The sequence below is a fragment of the Alosa pseudoharengus genome, unplaced genomic scaffold, assembly GCF_046254945.1.
Source record: "Alosa pseudoharengus isolate Yale_2024_CS ecotype anadromous, Long Island Sound unplaced genomic scaffold, YU_APseudo_1.1 YU_APseudo_1.1_scf_1, whole genome shotgun sequence".
In the NCBI taxonomy this organism is placed as follows: domain Eukaryota; kingdom Metazoa; phylum Chordata; class Actinopteri; order Clupeiformes; family Clupeidae; genus Alosa; species Alosa pseudoharengus.
This window is the reverse complement of record NW_027468564.1, coordinates 21,163,297-21,184,462: the sequence shown is the minus strand read 5'-3', so window position 1 is coordinate 21,184,462 and position 21,166 is coordinate 21,163,297. Positions and strand designations below refer to the sequence as shown.

The 21,166-nt window shown below is 41.2% G+C and overlaps 1 protein-coding gene across 4 annotated transcripts in view; it reads right to left on the bottom strand.

The window, feature by feature from the left end:
• The window catches only part of LOC143123202 (uncharacterized), a 168,268-nt gene that overhangs the window by 133,445 nt on the left and 13,657 nt on the right, over positions 1–21,166 (bottom strand). For all 4 annotated transcript variants that reach the window (XM_076284409.1, XM_076284437.1, XM_076284426.1 and 1 more), the window contains exons 6-9: positions 18,513–18,574; positions 16,558–18,352; positions 15,569–15,739; positions 2,476–2,649 (exon numbers count right to left, since the gene is read on the bottom strand). In XM_076284409.1, coding sequence (XP_076140524.1) covers positions 2,476–2,649; positions 15,569–15,739; positions 16,558–18,352; positions 18,513–18,574 — 2,202 coding nt within the window. The remainder of the gene's footprint in view (positions 1–2,475; positions 2,650–15,568; positions 15,740–16,557; positions 18,353–18,512; positions 18,575–21,166) is intronic.

Sequence of the window (21,166 nt, the reverse complement as noted above, 5' to 3'; positions counted from 1 at the left end):
TATTGTGCAATATAGCATACAGAAGGTGAGGGACATTTTGGGGGGGAAAGAAGTGGTGCATTTTATCATTCAAACATGTGACTTTTCATGAAAATTCTATAATCCAAGATGGCCGCTGCCATATGATGTCATAATATGCAAATTAGATATGAACATTTAATTCCTACATAAACTTTGGGTCATCCTTAATATTTCTCTAATTTACAGAAAGTCTCTCTCATCACTTTTAAGATATAGCCTTTTGAAATGAAGATGTCAAAATCGAACGTTTCAAAAAAAAAAAACCTCTGGCGCCTAAAGGGTTAAGGGTTGTTTTAGGACATGTATGAGCATGCCTGTAGGCAATCACTGTGACTAGTCAAAGACGATTCAAAACGAGTCAGAAAAGTCGAGATAGGACCAATCATCAACATTTTGGTGTCCACCACTCTAGTTCATCCAAAACAAACCAGAAAAGGGACTCAAAGTGCTAAATACCGGAATTTTCCTTTAACTAAACTTACCAAAGGTTAGCATCATCATCGCGTGCATGCAGATTAACTAGTTTGTTCTTATCACAACAAAGCCAATCGCGGAGACAAAAAACTTTAAAGGAACACGCCACCCAATGTCAGTAGTAATATATGTTCTTACCTTAACTTTCACGAGTTGAGTCATACCTCTCCCGTGTCGGTACGTGCACTCAAACGCTCTGGTGCGCGGCTGGACTGTGTTAGCATGTTGCTATGCTAGCGGGCTTTGACGGTAACTAAGCGTAGAAGTAATCAAAAACATCCACGTTTTCCCGACTTAAATACAGTTGCACGAGTAGTTGATAGAAATGCTACGGCCACGCAACATGAAACGTGGCGATTTTCCAAGCGAATAAACCGGAGTACAATGTGTGGCGCAATAGCACTTGGGAGTACTTCGACCTAGCGTAGTAGTATTGTTAACACCTAATTGTAGATCCTATCCACCACAGAGTTTAGAATCCATGCTGGATCGACCCTCAGCCTCTCCCTCCCCTCTGAGCGAGAGAGAGGCACACACACTAGAGATGCGCTGATGGGCTATTATTTCAACCATAACTGCATAGCAAAACTTATCATCCATCAGCACCAAAGTTTTTTGACCAATTTTCAAAACCGCACCCGCCCACCATCCGCTGGTTGTTTTAATGTAGGCTATATGGGTGATGCAGCGCTGCTGACGTGAGGCTAGAAAGCCCTTGCCTGTTCTAGAAAGACTTATCCAATGCAGCAAATATATTAAAAGGCTAAAGTCGTACATTGGCTATGTTGTAGCCTATCTATTGTAGTTCTCCGGTTTATTCGCTTGGAAAATGTTGCGTGGCTGTAGCATTTCTATCAACTACTCGTGCAACTGTATTTAAGTCGGGAAAACGTGGATATTTTTGATTACTTCTACGCTTAGTTACCGTCACAGCCCGCTAGCATAGCAACATGCTAACACAGTCCAGCCGCGCACCAGAGCGTTTGAGTGCACGTACAGACACGGGAGAGGTATGACTCAACTCGTGAAAGTTAAGGTAAGAACATATATTACTACTGACATTGGGTGGCGTGTTCCTTTAAACAGGCAAAGTTATCAGCAGTTAGCAGCATATAGGCCTGTAGCCTAAGAGCCTTAGCTGGTAAGCTCATGTATGGGTTTTGGTGGTTAGCTGTGTCAACTACTCGCGGATAGCATTAATTCATTACCTGTGAGATGAAATGGTTGCGCCGACAACCCCCTTGGATATCGCAAATGCCCCCACTGTCACTGTACTCCAGTAAACAAAGTCCCCAGTGCACAGGTGAATGGGTGCTGTGCAGCCTAAACATTCGTGAAGTTTTAATCGTCAGCTGGACAAGTTAACGAAGTTACCAGCCAGAATTGCAGCACAGGGGAATTAGGAACCAGAACCATGTTAGCTGGTCATCTTGTTTACATTTTTTGCTTTTTCAACGATGTTCAGAATGCGTTTTGGTGACATATTTACGAAGCTAATCGCAGCCTTTGCGGTTAGAAAATCGTGTTTCATCATATCGCGATATTATCGAAAATGCAATTTATCGTTCAGCCCTAGTTAAAATCAACAGCTAGCCAGGTAAATTAAAAATCATATACTCTACTGAAAACAAATGTTTTAAGTCCCCGTTTAAAACTGTCCATAGAGTGTGAAACTGTCTCACAATCTCACAGGATTTATCACTGAGTTTACAGCCAGCTAGTCTGTAAAGGAATAGACACGACAGTAGCAGATAACATGACTGCTAAACGACACTTGTTGAAACAGCAAAGGTGCACATATTCCTGGCTCTACTCTCTCTCTTTGATATAAAGTTTTTCAGAATTGTTGTGTAAAACATAGGAATTATACCTAAACTATCTTCTCTTGTGTGGTTGAATCTTCAAATAAACATGCTATCTCAAGAAAACAGCTGTGAAACTAGGAATGCAACTGCAGTTTTCTGTTTCTAAAGTACATACTGAAGGGCTTCAACTTTATGGTGAGGATCCTCCAGTGTAGCAAATAACAGCTTCTGTGCCGATTCTCCAGGATGATTGCTGCTCACATCCAACTCTTTCACACAGGAGGGGTTTAACATCAGGGCCAGAGCCAGACAAACATAACCTTCATCTGAGATACCACACTTACAGAGCCTGAGAGAGAGAGAGAGACAGAGAGAGAGAGAGAGAGATGACAAACTGTATTAATCCTGACAAGTGAGTCCAGTAAACCTCCAGGATTCAGTATTCACACAGAACTAAATGAGACTGTGTTGAGTCCATCTCTAGGATTTCAAGTCAAGTCAAGTCAACTTTATTTATATAGCGCATTTCATACACAGATGTGCTTTACGTAAACAAAAGCAAACAGGAATAGTTGCTAAAAGCATAGAAGGGCAATAGTCAAAGAATAGTTTAAAAAGTAAAGAATAATAATAAAATAATAATAAATATAGCTGCAAGCAGCAATGTGGGGGCCAAGCAGTGCGCTATAGCAGGAATGGCATTGCCATGCCATGAGCAAGCACTCACAGCAAGTTTGATTGCAATTGGATAAAAAATGGCTGAGAAATAAGCTCATTTACTTTGTTACAGCGCCCCTAGAGGCCAAATTTCACCAATGTCCTTGTGCGTTCTCACAATCAGCTACCATGTCCCTCTACCAAGTTTGGACTTCATACACCAAAGTGTTGCTGAGATGTGAGCTCACTTTCTTTATTACAGCACCCCTAGAGGTCAAATGAGACCACTTTCCTTGCATTTCCTCACAATCAGCTAATATGTCCATGTATCAAGTTTGGACTTCATACAACGAAGCGTTGCTGAGATATGAGCCCACTTCTTGTATTACAGCGCCCCCTATAGAGGCCAAATGATGCCAATTTCCTACTGTGTCCTCACAATGAGGTACCAAGTCCCTGTACCAAGTTTGGACTTCATAGATCAAAGCGTTGCTAAGATAGGAGCTCACTTCCTGTATTGCAGTGCCCCCTATAGAGGCCAAATGATTCCAATTTCCTAGTGCGTCATCATAATCAGGTAACAGGTCCTTATACCAAGTTTGGACTTTTTACACCGAAGCGTTGCTGAGATACAAGCTCACTTCCTGTATTACAGCGCCCCCTATAGAGGCCACATGATACCAATTTCGTAGTGTGTCCTCACAATCAGATACCAAGTCCCTATACCAAGTTTGGACTTCATACATTAAAGCATAGCCGAGATGTTAGCCCACTTCCTGTTAGGCGGCATCGTCGCCATGTGTGATTGGCCGTCACGGGCAAATAAACTTGAAATTAAAAAATCTGACAAGTATCGTTTGTGCGGCTCGGTCTGAAGATCATCTCCGCCAAGTTATGTGAAAATCGGATGAAATTTGTAACCGCTGAAACTTTTCGTAGAGTTTGGACTAAATCCAATATGGCGGAGGTCGAATATGGCGGAAAGTGACGTAATAGCAGTCATTGAATTCAGGTCGGTCCAGGGATTACAGCAGTGCCTGATTTGTGAAAATCGGACCCACCGCTCAATGGTCACATGTGTGAATGCAATCCAGGTTTGACCCGTTGGTGGCGCTAGAGTGTTGGGCATAGAGTTCTGTAAATTGGTGAGAGTGATCATGAGACGGTTCTGAATCAGTGCGCTGAATTTCATAACTTTAGACCCAGCGGTTCTATTTTCGGCCAAATTTTGACCCGTTGGTGGCGCTAGACGGCTGGGTTTAGAGATCCGTAAATGAGCGTGAGTGGTCAGTGGAGTGTCCCAAAACTTTCTGCCAAAAATCTGCACTTTTTAGCCAGGCGTTCTATGGGTTGCCATAGACTCCAATGGCGGAAGTATAATAATAATAGGAAAAGCTAGTAACTCAATGGGTGCCTTCGCAGCTTCGCTGCTTGGCCCCCAATAAGAAAACATAAAACACACAAGGTGATAGTACATATAAGCATAAAAGGGCAATAATTTGAAAGTGTTTGAAAAGCAATACCGTATTTTCCGGACTATAAGTCACACTTTTTTCCATAGTTTGGCTGGTCCTGCGACTTATAGTCAGGTGTGACATATATGAAAAAAATATATAATTGAACATGTTTTTAAATGTTCATTTATATTAACTGAGATGAACCCTACATGAAACATTACTGTCTACAGCCGCGAGAGAGCGCTCTCAAATGCACAAGTCCTGTGCACTTTGAGCCAGAGATTAGTGCTTGCATGATGCCTGAAACACACGTGCATACCTAAATCCTCAAATTATGGCCGGGATTCTATTCATAGCCAGGCCTCAGATTCGGACAAATAAAAGCCAGTATAATTATGTTTCAATTTAACTCATAAAAGAGCTCTTTTTAATATTGTATATTGTTGGTTGGTTTAATATTGTTGCCAATGAAAAGTCATTGGGCTGTATTTTGCACCCTGGCACATGGCGTAAAACTAGTTTTCCACCGGCGCAAAGTTTATTCCTTATTTTGCATGTTTATTTTTTAAACAATGTGCCCAGGGGTGTGGCAATTAACAACTTAGGGAGTGGCCTGGCGCATTGTCTAAAAATAGCTATTGTTCAACTGGTCAGAAGTCTATAGCGAGTTGTTTATATGTTATTTTAAGAGCGCATTGTCAACGGTCATATTGGCGGGTGCACAACGCACCATCCTTCTATCATCTATGAACGCACACCAGCGCACGTCCATGCAAAACATTACAAATATGCACGATTACAATGGGAAACATAATTAGAATAAAGATATTACGAAATACTGTACATCTCATGATGAGTAGTTATTCACCATCATTTGCAAATTGGTAATGACGGTTAAAAGTGATTAGGGGAGAGGTGAGAGACACATATGGAGCAGTCACAAGATATAAGCACCTCCTCTGCAGGATAAATGTTGTTTTATTCAGTCATTTGAGCAATATTAGGGTAAGTGTTGCTTTTTCCAGCTTATGTTTTCGATGGTAACCCATTGTCAGTCAATAAAGGACAGAACAGGCTGTACTTCCTGAGGAGGCTGCGGTCCTTCAATGTGTGCAGCAAGCTCCTCAGGATGTTCTATCAGTCTGTTGTGGCCAGCGCCCTCTTCTATGCAGTGGTATGCTGGGGAGGAAGCACAAAGAAGAGGGATGCTGGGCGACTTGACAGGCTACAGGCTGGTAAGGAAGGCTGGCTCTGTAGTGGGAGCTGAACTGGAGTGCATCACTTCAATAGCTGACAAAAGGACCCTTAACAAACTGATCAACATCTTGGATGTCTTGAATGTCATCCGCTCTACAGCACTATCAAAAACCAAAAGAGCTTGATCAGCTGGAGACTTCGCTCACTGCCATGCACAACTGAAAGGCTGAGGAAGTCATTTGTTCCTAGGGCCATTGAACTGTTCAATGCCTCACTAAAGGGGAGAGGAGAGATAGACTTCTCTGCTTAGTCTGTCTGCCTCTCCACCCTCTCCACGTCCATGTTTTTTGAGTACTGACTGCCCACTACTGCTTACTACTGTTTTACTACTGTTTTACTATTGTACACAGCCTAATGTTTTCACTACTGTTTTACTGCTACACTGTTACCTCAATCCGTTCTTGCACTGAAATAGTTTTTATTTTACCTTGTTTACATTACACTTTACTCTCCTATTTGACTATATTATTTATGCTGGTCTCTAGACCCTACTGTTGCACTGTTGACTAATGTTGGACTACTTTTTGCACCTTCACCATGACACCCACTCTCTTGAGCACCTTGCCAGGCACACACAACTAAGGACTATGGTTGGACTACTGTTTGCACCTTCATCACGACACTCACTCCCTTTAGCACCTCACCAGTCCTGGCCCTGTCACTACAAGCGTCTTATGCTTGATCACCCTCAAGCACATTGGACTTTCTTAATTTAACTTATATAGTGTATTTAGTTTGTTAGATTCTTATCTTATCTTCTACTGACTTTATTGTACAGTGGAGTTTAGTTATATGTTTATACTTATACTAATGTTTACCATTTCTGTTGTAAATGCATGTTGTGTGTTATGTCTTTACGCTACTGAGACCCTTGAATTTCCCCTTGAGGATCAATAAAGTATCTCTCTATCTATCTAGTGAAAGTAACTTACTGCATATAACTGTCTTGTCGTTGACTGACACACCATGGTGAAGTTAGTTTCACTTTGCCAATAAGTTCAAATAATAGACGAGTGCAAATGTGTGAAGGCTATGCTAGGTTTTAGTAAAGCATGGTTAAGTGGAATGACTATTCCATATGGTCTTGCAAGCAGCCTCCTTCAAATGCGGCGTTGACTGTCAAAATACCGATGCATTCTTTGACATTGCGCCTTAAAGGGAATGACAGATGTCATTCTCATTGGTTTAAATGATGTTACGCCCCAAACACACCCCCATGACTGATTAAGAAACCTAGGAACACCTTGTCGCGCCATGCGCTCGACGTTTGATAACGAAAACACTCCCAATGTGGACTGGACATCCTACTAAATTTGAATAAACTTTTGACGAGAGACGATGCGCTTTAGACGGTCATGATAGGGCCCATTGTCCTACACCATGAGTCTCCAACAGGTTGCTCTCAAGCTACGAGTCGCATGCCGCCCCCTTATGAGCTAGAGGCTGAAGTAGTAACCTACATTTAAACACAATTGTTGCTGCCAGGCATCAGTCTACGAATTTCATAAAAAAGTAAATCATGCATAATTTAAAAAATAACTAAATTTAGGCTATCTTAGACCTCTTTGGCTATACGGAATAAGGTTTCCCTTGCAGCACAGCACACGTTCCATGAATGAATGAAAGCGGATGCCTTATCTCGCAATATGCGGATGGAAATCCTGACACTCTTTCATACATGAAACTTAATAGTGAACCATAAAATACCCCACAGATTTCAGTGGTCATCAGTCCCGATATTTAGCAATATAATCAAACAGTCCAAACGTAAATGAAATCTCAAATTGAACATCTTCTGCTTTTGATAGCCTACCGGTATGCTGCTCCAAACGAAAAGTATGCCTATGTCTCACAATAAAACGCAAGACATAAAGGCCTATAGCTGACTCAAATACAAGCCATGGCCCAAATAAAGGTGTTGTGCTTTGCGCAACCTAAATAAAAGACCCCAGCCATAATTTGAGGATTTACGATAGTCTGTCTCCTAAACATTCCTCACCCGTTATCTAGACATGCATGAAAACATTTGAAAACAAAACTCACTGCCATGTAATATTTGATCGCTGTTTTGCTACTAATTATCTTTCACGTAATGAATACGCACAGAAAGTGAAAGGCCTACTATGCGCTCCGTGTCTGTAGCTGTCTGTTCACGTCCACAATCGATTATAACGTTCCTCAAATGGAGAACACATCCATGTTCTCTCGCGTTATAGGCTGTTATCCTGTGTTTGCAAAATTCCTGACGGTTCCTGATCGCTAAACGTTTGTTTTCCTTTCCTGTCGATAGCGGTTGATGTAGAAGCACCTATAGGCTATAATTTGACTTCAGCGGTGACAAATCCTGCTGAGAGAGAGAGAGAGCCCCAAAGTGGTCCTGCACGCGTGTGTGTATGTCTCTGCATGGGGTTCAATTGAAGTCAGAGTTGGTCCGTCCAGTCAATAGTCCCGCATTCAGGCCGCTCCATTAACGTCAGACAGCGCTGTAAAATGTGTGGGAATTTCTCGCATTATGACAGCTAGAGTTGCAGGACTTTTATTATTATGCTCAATACTTAATAATTTATGCGCAATACCCGCAATCCCGCGCTGAAATTTAGGCCCTGGAAATGCGCATCTTTTTTTCTCTCGCTGTCTCGGAGGTGGCCAGCAGAGCATTTGTTCTGCTGCCATGCTTGTCAATATATATTCAGCTGTGACAAATCCTGCTGAGAGAGAGAGAGAGAGCGCGCGCAACAAGAGAGAGGCACCCCCAAAGTGGTCCTGCGCGCGCATGTGTGTCTGCATGGGGTTCAATTGAAGTCAGAGTTGGTCCGTCCAGTCAATAGTCCCGCATTCAGGCCGCTCCATTATTAGATTAACTTCAGACAGCGCTGTAAAATGTGTGGGGATTTCTCGCATTATGATGGCTAGAGTTGCGGGACTTTTATTATTATGCTCAATACTTAGTAATAATGTATGCAATACCCGCAATCCCCCGCTGAAATTTAGGCCCTGGTTTTAAATGCGCATCTTTTTTTCAGGTGGCTAGCTGAGCATTTGTTCTGCTGCCAGCTTGTGCCAATATATCGTCCAAAATGCTTGATTGCATTGCATTCTCCACATTTTTAGCAAAATTTTCATGTACCACATCAGCATTTTTGTTCAGTGAATCTTTTGTAAATTGCTTTACAATTAGCGTCGGGCCCTTGTCAGCAGCCTTCGGGTTGCCTCTTGCCACTATTCACTCCTTCGTCTTCATTAACATTCCCTGTAGAATTCTCGATATTTTTGGCCTCAATGTGTCCAGTTACATAGTCTGTCTGTTCTTGGTCTTGGATTTTGTGAAATCAATTTCTAAATATCACCTGCTTGCTGCAGCTTCGGTCTGCACGTCATTTTAAAACCGCATCTTTTTCGTTCTCGAGCATTTAATCTGCTACCGGCTTGTCTCTCCACATCATCCAAAATGCTTGATTGCATTGCATTCTCCACATTTTTAGCAAAATTTTCATGTACCACATCAGCATTTTTGTTCAGTGAATCTTTTGTAAATTGCTTTACAATTACCGTCGGGCCTATAGGCCTATCGCCTGGCTTGCCTCAGCTTCGGTCACTAAAAACGTCTTTTTCTCTATCGTGAACATTTCATCTGCTGCCAGCTTGTGACTCCATATCGCCCAAAATGCTTGATTGCATTGTATTCTCCACATTTTTAGCTACATTTTCATGTACCATATCAGCATTTTTGTTCAGTGAATCTTTTGTAACTTGCTTTACAATTATCATTGGGCCTATAGGACTATCCCTGGCTTGCTTCGGTCACATCCTTTTGAAACTGCATCTTTTTCTCTCATGAGGATTTAATCTGCTGCAGGCTTGTGACTCCACATCGCCCAAAATGCTTGATTGCATTGTATTCTCCACATTATAGATACATTTTGGTGTACATTTTCTTTCAGTGAATCTTTTGCTTTGCAACTACCCTCCTGCCCTCTTCTTGGCTGCCTTCACTCTTAGTCTTCATTAACATTAATCTTTTTGACCTCAATAATCCAGTTACATAGTCTCTGTTTTTGGTTTTGGATTTGGAACTACATTTTTAAATAAATGCGACTTTTAGTCCGGTGCGATTTATATGTTTTTTTCCTGTTCATGATGCATTTTTTGACTGATGCGACTTATACTCAGGAGCTACTTATAGTCCGGAAAATACGGTAATAAAAAAAAAATACATGAATACGTTTTTCTAGATCATGTTTAGACATTAGCCCTTTAAGTTTGGCAATATTTTTTGAGGTGGTAAAAAGCTGATTTAGTTATTGCTTTCATGTGCCTGTTTAAATTTAGATCACTGTCAATTATGACACCAATATTTCTAACAGTATCCTTTGCCTTAAGCCTTTTAATATCAAGGAGAGTGGCAACCTTAAGTCTTTCCTCTTTTTTACCAAATATAATTACTTCAGTTTTTTCTTTGTTCAACTGAAGAAAAGTTTGAGACATCCAGTTGTTAATCTTGTCAATACACTGACAAAGAGATTCAAGGGGACCATAGTCATTAGGCGAAAGAGCTAAGTAAAGTTGGATGTCATTGGCATAGCTATGATAGGAAATCTAATTGTTTGTGATGGTTTGTCCAAGAGGGAGCATATAGAGGTTGAATAATAGTGGCCCCAAGATCGACCCCTGGGAGACACCACAGGTCAAGGATGTTGGCGTAGAGGTACAGTTGCTGATAGCAACAAACAAACTCCTTTCTTGTAGGCATGATTTGACCCAGTTGATGACTATACCTGAAAGTCCAACCCAGTGCTCTAATCTGTGTAGTAATATTTTGTGATCAACAGTGTCGAAGGTCCAATAACACTAGCACTGATGTTTTACCTGCATCTGCATTGAGGCGTATGTCATTTAAAACCTTAATAAGAGCTGTTTCAGTGCTGTGATTTGCCCGAAAAACCTGACTGAAAGAAACCAAAATACCCATTTGATGTTAGTAAGGTGGTTACTTGATTAGATACTATTTTTCAATAATTTTGCCAAAAGGTAGATTGGATATGGGCCTGTAGTTGTTTAGCATGGTGTAATCTAAGTTATTCTTCTTGAGAAGGGGCTTTACAACACCTGTTTTCAGGGACTCAGGAAATGTGCCCGACAGCAATGATGCATTTACAATGTGAAGCACGTCTGCTGCTATGAGGTGAAGAACAGATTTAAAGGAACACGCCACCCAAAATCAGTAGTGATATATGTTCTTACCGTAACTTTCACGAGTTGAGTCGTACCTCTCCCGCGTCGGTAGGTGCACTCAAACGCTCTGTCGCGCGGCGCGAATGTGTTAGCATGTTGCTATGCTAGCGGGCTCTGCCGTGGCCATAGAGAGAGGCACATAGCAGTATTCAAACACCTCCACGTTTTACCTACTTAAATACAGTTGCACGAGTAGTTGATGAAAAATGTTAGGGCACACAACATGAAACGTGACGATTTTCCAAGCGAATAAACATGAGAACTACAATGTGTGGCGCAATAGCACTTGGGAGTACTTCGACCTAGCGTGGTAATATTATTAACACCTAATTGTAGATCCTATCCACCACAGAGTTTAGAATCCATGCTGGATCGACCCTCAGCCTCTCCCTCCCCTCTGAGCGAGAGAGGCACACACACTAGACATGCGCTGATGGGCTATTATTTCAACCATAACTGCATAGCAAAACGTATCATCCATCAGCCATCCATCAGCACCAAAGTTTGTTGACCAATTTTCAAAACTGCACCTGCCATCCGCTGGTTGTTTTAATGTAGGCTATATGGGTGATGCAGCGCTGCTGACGTGAGGCTAGAAAGCCCTTGTCTGTTCTAGAAAGACTGATCTAATGCAGCAAATATATTAAAAGGCAAAAGTCGTACATTGGCTAGGCCTATCCCCAGAATATCAGCAGCAAACTCAGTCTCTGTCGCGCAAAACAGTCTCCAAATAAAACGCACATCGGCCTGTTGCCTATTCTGCCAGCTTGTGACAATATATCGTCCAAAATGCTTGATTGCATTGCATTCTCCACATTTTTAGCTACATTTTCATGTACCACATCAGCATTTTTGTTCAGTGAATCTTTTGTAAATTGCTTTACAATTACCGTCGGGCCCTTGTCAGCAGACTTCGGCTTGCCTCTTGCCATATTCACTCCTTGTCTTCCGATGTCATTTCTGAGTCATCTACAGATGTTCACCTCCCTAAATAGAACCAACTTCAACCTGTGTTATATCCTAGATGAGACTGGCTGGGTTATTTTGTTTAGATTAGCCTATATATAAAACACATAATTGTAGCCTACCATTCAGGGAATAGGCATTTAAAAGAGAGACAGAGTGATATGACTAAGAAATGACATCGGGCGATGGCAGTGCGAGATGTTCAGAACGTAAGAGCTAAAACTTCTACAAACTCACTAACATCCACAGCGGAAAAAGAAGGTAAGAAAAATATTCGGAAAACTTAGATGTGTAAGGCAAGCAAGCAAGTTTGGCGGTTGTTACTAAAAATGTGAACATGCACGTTGCATTGTTGTGCGGTGGACTTTCAGAATGAATAGAGTCGGAGTTTCTTTAATATCGAGGCGTCATATTTGTCCGATGGCCTGCTATAAAATGAATTGCGATGTCTGTCTGAAAAAGACGCGCTCGTGCAGTCAAAATGAATGGGAGTCTTCAGAACAGGCTTGTCAGTCAACCTGACATAACAGTGTGTAAAGTAGCCTATAATGTGAATGACTTGTTATTTTAAGGATTTCTTTCTTTTTGCAAAAAATAAAGTACAATAGGCATTAATTAGTAGGCCAGGAGCATGCTGAAACTATGTGGCAAATTGCGTTTTTAATTACAATGATAAAATTGTAAAAGGACGTGACCGAAGCTGAGGCAAGCCAGGCAATAGGCCTATAGGCCCGACGGTAATTGTAAAGCAATTTACAAAAGATTCACTGAACAAAAATGCTGATGTGGTACATGAAAATGTAGCTAAAAATGTGGAGAATGCAATGCAATCAAGCATTTTGGACGATATATTGTCACAAGCTGGCAGAATAGGCAACAGGCCGATGTGCGTTTTATTTGGAGACTGTTTTGCGCGACAGAGACTGAGTTTGCTGCTGATATTCTGGGGATAGGCCTAGCCAATGTACGACTTTTGCCTTTTAATATATTTGCTGCATTAGATCAGTCTTTCTAGAACAGACAAGGGCTTTCTAGCCTCACGTCAGCAGCGCTGCATCACCCATATAGCCTACATTAAAACAACCAGCGGATGGCAGGTGCAGTTTTGAAAATTGGTCAACAAACTTTGGTGCTAATGGATGGCTGATAGATGATAAGTTTTGCTATGCAGTTATGGTTGAAATAATAGCCCATCAGCGCATGTCTAGTGTGTGTGCCTCTCTCGCTCAGAGGGGAGGGAGAGGCTGAGGGTCGATCCAGCATGGATTCTAAACTCTGTGGTGGATAGGATCTACAATTAGGTGTTAATAATATTACCACGCTAGGTCGAAGTACTCCCAAGTGCTATTGCGCCACACATTGTAGTTCTCATGTTTATTCGCTTGGAAAATCGTCACGTTTCATGTTGTGTGCCCTAACATTTTTCATCAACTACTCGTGCAACTGTATTTAAGTAGGTAAAACGTGGAGGTGTTTGAATACTGCTATGTGCTTCTCTCTACGGCCACGGCAGAGCCCGCTAGCATAGCAACATGCTAACACATTCGCGCCGCGCGACAGAGCGTTTGAGTGCACCTACCGACGCGGGAGAGGTACGACTCAACTCGTAAAAGTTACGGTAAGAACATATATCACTACTGATTTTGGGTGGCGTGTTCCTTTAAAGGAACTGGTAGGTAGAGTGTCAAAGCCACATGTGGAGGAGTTGAGGTTCTGGATAGATTTTACATAGTCTATCAAACTAAACTCTGACATCAAGTTAAGTTCCCCTTCCCTTGAGGCTGGAAGTTCCAGATGTTGAGTAAGTTGTTGAGAAGATATGTTCAGTCTGATTTTATCAATTTTGCCTTTAAAGAAAGATGCAATCTCATTGCATTTATTAGTTGAGACAAGTTCAGGTGCTAATTGTGAGGGAGGATTTGTTAACTTCTCCACAGTTGAAAATAGTATGCGAAAGTTATTTGTACTACTGATGATATTTGAGAAGAAAGACTGTCTTGCTTTGCATATTTCAGAATTATACATGCGGAGCATGTCTATGGATTTCATAGTGGATCTGAAGTTTGTATTTCCACCATTTTCTTTCGGTCTTCCTACATTCTCTTTTTAGGATTTTAACCGCTGGATTTTGTTTCCATGGTGCTTTCTGCTTGTCCTTAACTGTCTTGAATTTTAATGGAGCAATATCATCAATAATATTAGCCATTTTTTGAGTTAAAATGATCCAACAGATCATCTACTGATTCTGAGAGTTCACGAGATGACTGTGAGAGCGCTTGCTCAAAGAGAGCACTTGTGTGTTAATTTATGAGTCTCCTTTTTACTATCATAGATCTGTTCTGAGTGTGTGGTGACATAGACACATTAAAGAACACACAGAAATGATTGGATATGGCTAGGTCTTTAACTGTTGTAGAGACATTGAGACCCTTTGTGATAACAAGGTCAAGGGTATGGCCAAGAGTGTGTGTTGGCCCCTGTACATGCTGTGTTAGGTTGAAGGTATCAAGTAGTGCAATTAATTCCTTGGCATAACCGTTTTCAGGATTATCTACATGCAAGTTTAGATCTCCTGATGTAATAAGAGTCAAACTCTATGCAGATAGTTCAGATAGATACTTCAAGGAAAACTTAGTGTTAGCTGAGTGTTTTGGAGGCCTGTAAATAGTCAATAGTAAAATCTGAGTAGAAGATTGAATGAGTGCACACAGGTATTCAAATGATACAAAGTCACCCAATGATGATTGATTGCACTGAAAAGATTTTTTGAATATTGTGTGTGTGTGTGTGGGGGGGGGGGGGGGTGATTCGATGAGGGTAGTAGGACTGTTTGCTTGATCTGACCACGTCTCAGTTGTCTTAATCCAGGTTGTGTGTGCAGATAAAGTCATGGATTAAAAAGTATTTGTTTGAAAGAGATCTTCAGGTTTCCTTCAGGATTACATCATAGATTAGACTGTTCTAAACTGCCTAATGATGTATGCTACAGGCCTCTTTGTACATCATTTGATATGAGATTTAAAATGAGATTTGAATTGATGAGATTCACCCTCTCAGAAAGAGGCACGTATGTTGACCTGGGAACCCACTTTCAATCTGAGAGCACATTTTCCCTGGCAGATCCATCTGGCCACCCTTCCATTCAAATCCATTTCCAAAATATCTAAAAACCCAGGAACCAATCATCACCGATTGTCTTTCATGGGGCGGGGTTTGTACGATGACAGACAGAGGAGGACTGCTCTGTACACAACCAGTGGCTGAGCTGATGGCCACAGAATTAAACAACACAGACATGTATTTTCGTTGAGAATGAGCAAACAATCGCATGTAAAACCTTTTGTTATAAGAAAGCTGTATTTGTTGTACTTTCAAAAGGATTTGATTTGAGTTTAACATACCAATTTAAGGTTAATATCACCACAGGCTACTCACAAGTAGGACACCACAGGAATTATTCAAGGTCAATTTCTAAATTTTATAGAGTCAGATTAATCATAGTTTTTCAGGATATTTACCACTGCTTCACCGTTATCTCCTAATGTTCAAGACACATTTAAACCTTTCCTTGGGCAAACGCAATTCTTCTGAGGTGCGTCTTGTGCTATCCTTACATAGCCAAACTGTTTGACTTATGTTGATGTAGCTCTATTAAACTATGAGAAAATACATGACCATAAATAAATGTCAGTCACCAACCTTAATATCTGCAGCTTGCAGTGGGGACTAGACAGTCCCTTCGAAAGAAGCAGAACTCCAAAATCTCCCAGATCATTGTTGCTCAGGTCCAGCTCTATCAGGGAGTTTGATGACTGTAGAACTGAGGCCACAATCTCACATGACTTATCTGTGAGTTTGCAGTCAGCAAGCCTGTAAAACAGTGTGCCAAAAGAGAAATTATTACTCATTAATGATAAAGGGATAATGTAGCAAGTTACATAAACATTGCAAAAGTAGTTTACTACATCAGAAACTACTTTTAAATGTACAAAAAATGCATAAAAAAGCATAACTCTCAAACAGACATACTGTAACTTAGCTCACGCTATGTACAGAGGAACATATTGTCAGTTCAAAAACAATAACCCTTGAATGTTACCTTCACAGTCTGCAAAAGGCTCTACATAATCACAAAGGACAGGTACTGAGAGTGTGTGCATGGATATGAGTATAGAGCATGATATGAGTATAGAGCATGGATATGAGTATAGAGCATGATATGAGTACAGAGCATGGATATGAGTATAGAATATAGAACATGATATGAGTATAAAGCTATGTAGAATGCTGCTATCTATCCAAGTTCTTTCAAGTAAAGCAAAAAAGAGAATCTATATATTTTTAAAAAATCCAGCGGGAATACACAAGGCACTGGACTGTTTTTTATTTTTTAATGTATTGACATGGTATGGCCCTTCTGTCCAGAATGTTGTGTGCACACAATAAACATTAAAAAGGCCATACAGAGGGGGGAAGCATATTGAACATTATTTTCAGTAAGTATGTTTCCAATGAGGCTATTCATCAGACATTAGTATTAACTCAGGAAATCCACACATAAAAAGACATCCAAAACATTAAAGTCCATAAATAAAGTAACTTACTGAAAAAAAAATGTTGACATGTTCAGTACTTAATTCCACATTGTAACACCATAAGAATCTTTTCCATCTTAGTCAAAAACTCACCAGGCTTTTTTGAAGCACCTCACAGCTGGGATCAGTCTCCTGCGCCCCTCATCTGATGCGTTGTATTTCTTCAAGTCAATCAGATCATCCAGCACCTCCTCAGACATCAGAAGCATGTGGGCCAGTGCTGAACAGTGAGCAAGAGACAACTGGCCTTTAAAATCCTTCGGTGACTCCAGATATTTTTGAATTTCTTGGTGCATGGAATTATCATTCATTTCAAATAAGCAGTGGAAAAGATTGATGCATCTTTCGGGAGATAGACCTTCACTGTTGAGCTCTTTTATATACCTACAGATTTCCTCAATGTCATACTCTGTGGTGCTGTATGTGTGGTTCAATACACCTTGCAGAAGTCTCTGATTGCTCTCCAGAGAGATGCCCATAAGGAAGCGAAGGAAAAGATCCAGGTGCCCATTCCTGCTGTCCAAAGCTTTGTCCACCAACTCCCTCAGAAGTTCATACAGTGAACTTATCCAATAACCTCCAGAAAGAGATTCTAGAATTGTCGAATCCTTCTTCAGATATGATATGAATACATGAAGTGCTGCCAGAAACTCCTGGATGCTCAGATGCACAAAGCAGTAGACTTTTCTCTGGTGAAACACGGAGTCTTCCTTGAAGATCTCAGTGCACATGCCAGAGTACACCGAGGCTTCACTGACATCAATGCCATACTTTTCCAGGTCTTCCTCATAAAATATCAGATTGCCTTTTTCTAGATTCTCAAAGGCCATGTCTGATAACTTCAGAATGATTTCATTCTGTGATCTCAAGAGCTTTTTCTTATCTGTTTTATGTATGTCCTGATATTTCTGATTCGTTCTGGTGGTCTGGATGATCAAGAAGTGAATGAACATCTCAGTCAAAGTTTTGGGGATTTCCTGGGTGTTGTCCTGTTCCAGCATCTGCTGAAGTACAGTGGCTGCAATCCAACAAAAGATTGGAATGTGGCACATGATGTGGAGACTCCTGGATGCTTTAATGTGGGAGATGGTTCTCTTGGCCTGACTCTCATCACTAATTTTCTTCATGAAGTACTCTGCCTTCTGTGGATCATTGAATCCTCGTACTTCTGTTACCTGGTCGATATATTGAGCAGGAATTTGACTGGCTGCTGCTGGTCGTGAGGTTATCCAGATGAGTGCAGAGGGAAACAGAGTTCCCTGAATGAGGCTTGTCATCAGAATATCCACTGATAATGTTTGTTTTGAATCAGATATCCCTTTCTGTTGGAAATCAAAATATGACCGACTCTCATCCAAACCATCAAAGATGAACAAAACCTGACAGTCTTTGTATTCATCACCATCATTCAGCACCTTCAGCTCAGGATGGAAGTCAAGCAGGAGCTTGTGAAGACTATACTGATCACCTCTGACCAAATTCAGCTCACGGAAAGGAAGTGGGAACATAAATACTACATCCTGATTAGCTATCCCATCTGTCCAATCAAGAATGAACTTCTGTACTGAGACTGTTTTTCCAATGCCAGCAACACCTTTGGTCATCACAGTTCTGATGTGCTTCTCCTGTCCAGGTAAGGGCTTGAAAATGTCATTGCAGTTGATTGGTGTGTCTTCTGTGGATTGAGATCTGGATGCTGACTCTACCTGCCAAACCTCATGTTCCTTATTCACCCCTTCACTCTCTCCCTCTGTGATGTAGAGCTCTGTGTATATCTTATTGAGGAGTATCTCAGCTCCTGATTTGATGATTCCTTCAGATATGTTCTCAAACCTCCTCTTCAGACTGGCTTTATGGTTCTCTATTACTCTCCTCAGGACCTCATTGTCTGCGTGGCATAGATAATATGTGAATTAATTTTAATTCTTCAACACAATTCGTTAGGCCCACAAAGCCCTTGTTTGTCATAACAACAACAGCTTATTCATCGATAAACATTAACATTGTCCTTATTCCCTTAATAGGCTACGATTTTCTCTAATATTCACCTGCTTGTTTGGTGTTGATGTTTGAGTCCTGCTCCTGCTCACCTTCTCCACCCTGGTCAGCTCTAAACACAAGCACATAATATGGAGTCAGTGAGCAGTGAAGGCGTCTGAATCATAGTTTCTTTATCTACAAAGTCAAAGTCAGCTTTATTGTCAATTTCTTCACATGTTCCAGACATATAAAGAGATCGAAATTACGTTTCTCACTATCCCACGGTGGAGACAAGACATATTTTACCAATTTAAGTCCACAGACAAACATAACATTCAAGTAAACAAAAAAGTAAGTAAATAAGTAAATAAGAGGGCACATATAATGAAAAAATAAGAGCAGCAAAATTTGGTTGAAATTGTGCATAGACAGTCAATAAAATAAAATACTAGTGCAAAGTCAGGCCAATAAAAGGCTGAGGTAGTTCTGTTTGACCTAAGTAAGAAATAAAGTGGCATAGTGGTGCAAGTTATGTAAGAGCAGCAGAAGTGTTGTGTTTTCAGGACAACAACAACAAGTTGCAAAGTGTACAAGTGTGCAAGTGGAGTGGTGCAGGCGGCCATTGTGGGTCCAATGTCCAGGATGTTATGTAGCTGAGGGTGGAGGGGGGAGAGGAGGGAGAGAGTTCAGCATCCTAACAGCTTGGTGTATGAAGCTGTTGGTGAGTCTGGTAGTGCGGGAGCGCAGGCTTCTGTACCTCTTCCCAGAGGGCAGTAGATCAAACAGTTTGTGAGCGGGGTGACTTGCATCACTCACAATTTTGGTCGCCTTGCGGGTGAGGTGGGTGGTGTAAATGTCCTTCAGGGAGGGGAGTGAAGCACCAATAATCCTTCCAGCTGTGTTCACAAGCACATGGAGTCGGTTAGTATAACCATTAATTTCACTGGGGTGGTGTTTTAAATGACCAAAAGGGATTTTGGTGCCTCATTTCGGTGCCATTATCTCTGGCGTTCTTTTTTTTTTAATAGGAGGCATCACTGCATGTCATGCGCCATCTCTAACGTCCATGCACACTGGACAGCATTTTTCAGAGAAACTGCAAAAAAGTGTGCTTGCTCACCTGAAGCTCACTAACAGGATCAGACAGTGGAATTAAATCACTGCACAACATTATTTCAACAAAACAAATTATATTGTCTTAAAGGTGCTCTAAGCGATGCCACATGTTTTTTAGGCTAAAACATTTTATGTCACTTACTGCAAACATCACCTAACCAAACGCTAGCTGTCTGTGTCCTGAATACACTGCAAACAAACGCGATCTCTGTGGACAGCCCAGGCTCCAAAAACGGCAACAAAAACAACCTGGGCAAACCTAGCCCATAAAAACATAACAAACTGTTCCAGCAAATCACAGAGAAGATGCGCATTTAGGAGAGTTTCAATTGCACGGGAGCAGCACGGGAGGGAGGGGGAGGAAGTAGCGAGGAACTAGCTCTCGGTTTTGTTTGAAAGTCAACAGAAGTGACGTTACCCAGCATCGCTTAGAGCGCCTTTAATCTACAAGCACATAAACATGGAGCCTAATGTGTCAGATAAGCCATAAACTCACTAGAGCATAAAATGGGTGGTGTTAGTGTAGTGGTTAAGGAGCTCGGCTAGCATCCATTAGCCACAAAGGTTATGGGTTCAATTCCCATCTGCCTCCATTGTGCCTTTGACCAAGACACTTAACCCTAAGTTGCTCCAGAGAGATTTGCCCCTGCAATTGGTATCTGCAAGTCGCTTTGGGTAAAAGTGTGCATGCTAAATGCATAAACGAAACATAAGAAGTGCTTATTGGGAATCTCCACCGTAAATTATGAGACACCCATGTCTTTTTTGTGGATAAATGGACAAATTTGATCAAGTGTCGTTTGTGAGAATCTGCTCCTCCTCCTCTCGGATACCAGGCAGTGACAAGAAGAAGAGGCCTTTGTGTCAGAGGCAGAACTAGAACCAGCCGGCTCCATCAACAGCTTCCTGAACTCAGTATTCCAATTTGCAATGGTGTATGAATATGTCATGAATGTATTATGAGGAATTTACGCAAGGTCTTGAATGTGTAATACTACACATCATAGTTCTACCACGGCAACTTTGGTGTGGAAATTAAATCTATTTCAGCATTATAGTCTAGAGACAGCCTCTTAACAAATCCAATGAATAGCTTATGAATGATGTTTTGTATGTCACTTTACTATACAGGTAGTGAAGGATTCATAACACACATAATGGTATGTTAGAAGTGGAGCGGCTGAACTGCATTTGGCCAACTGAATTTGGCCAATATGGGAAATAAGAGGACTTTTATTTTGACAAAATATCCCAATTTGTTATTCCATAGCAATGTAACTGTATGTATTGTAACAATCTGCAAGGTTGTCTCAAAATGGTCTTTATTGGTTATGCACCAAAAACACACGAACACATAATTCCGGGCCAGACCTGGCCCTTATGCTCCAGCACTAAACATCTATCTTAGGCTGTATCTAAAACACACACTAGTTAGACCCGGTTATGAACACTGTAATCAACTATAAACATAAACACGACAGTCAGGACGCACAACATTGGTAACTTGCATGGTTAACATTAACATTCAACATAACACATCAAACGAACAGCATCATGGGAGCATAGTCATCAACAGCTAGGCTCAGATCATTACACAGCCCCCCGA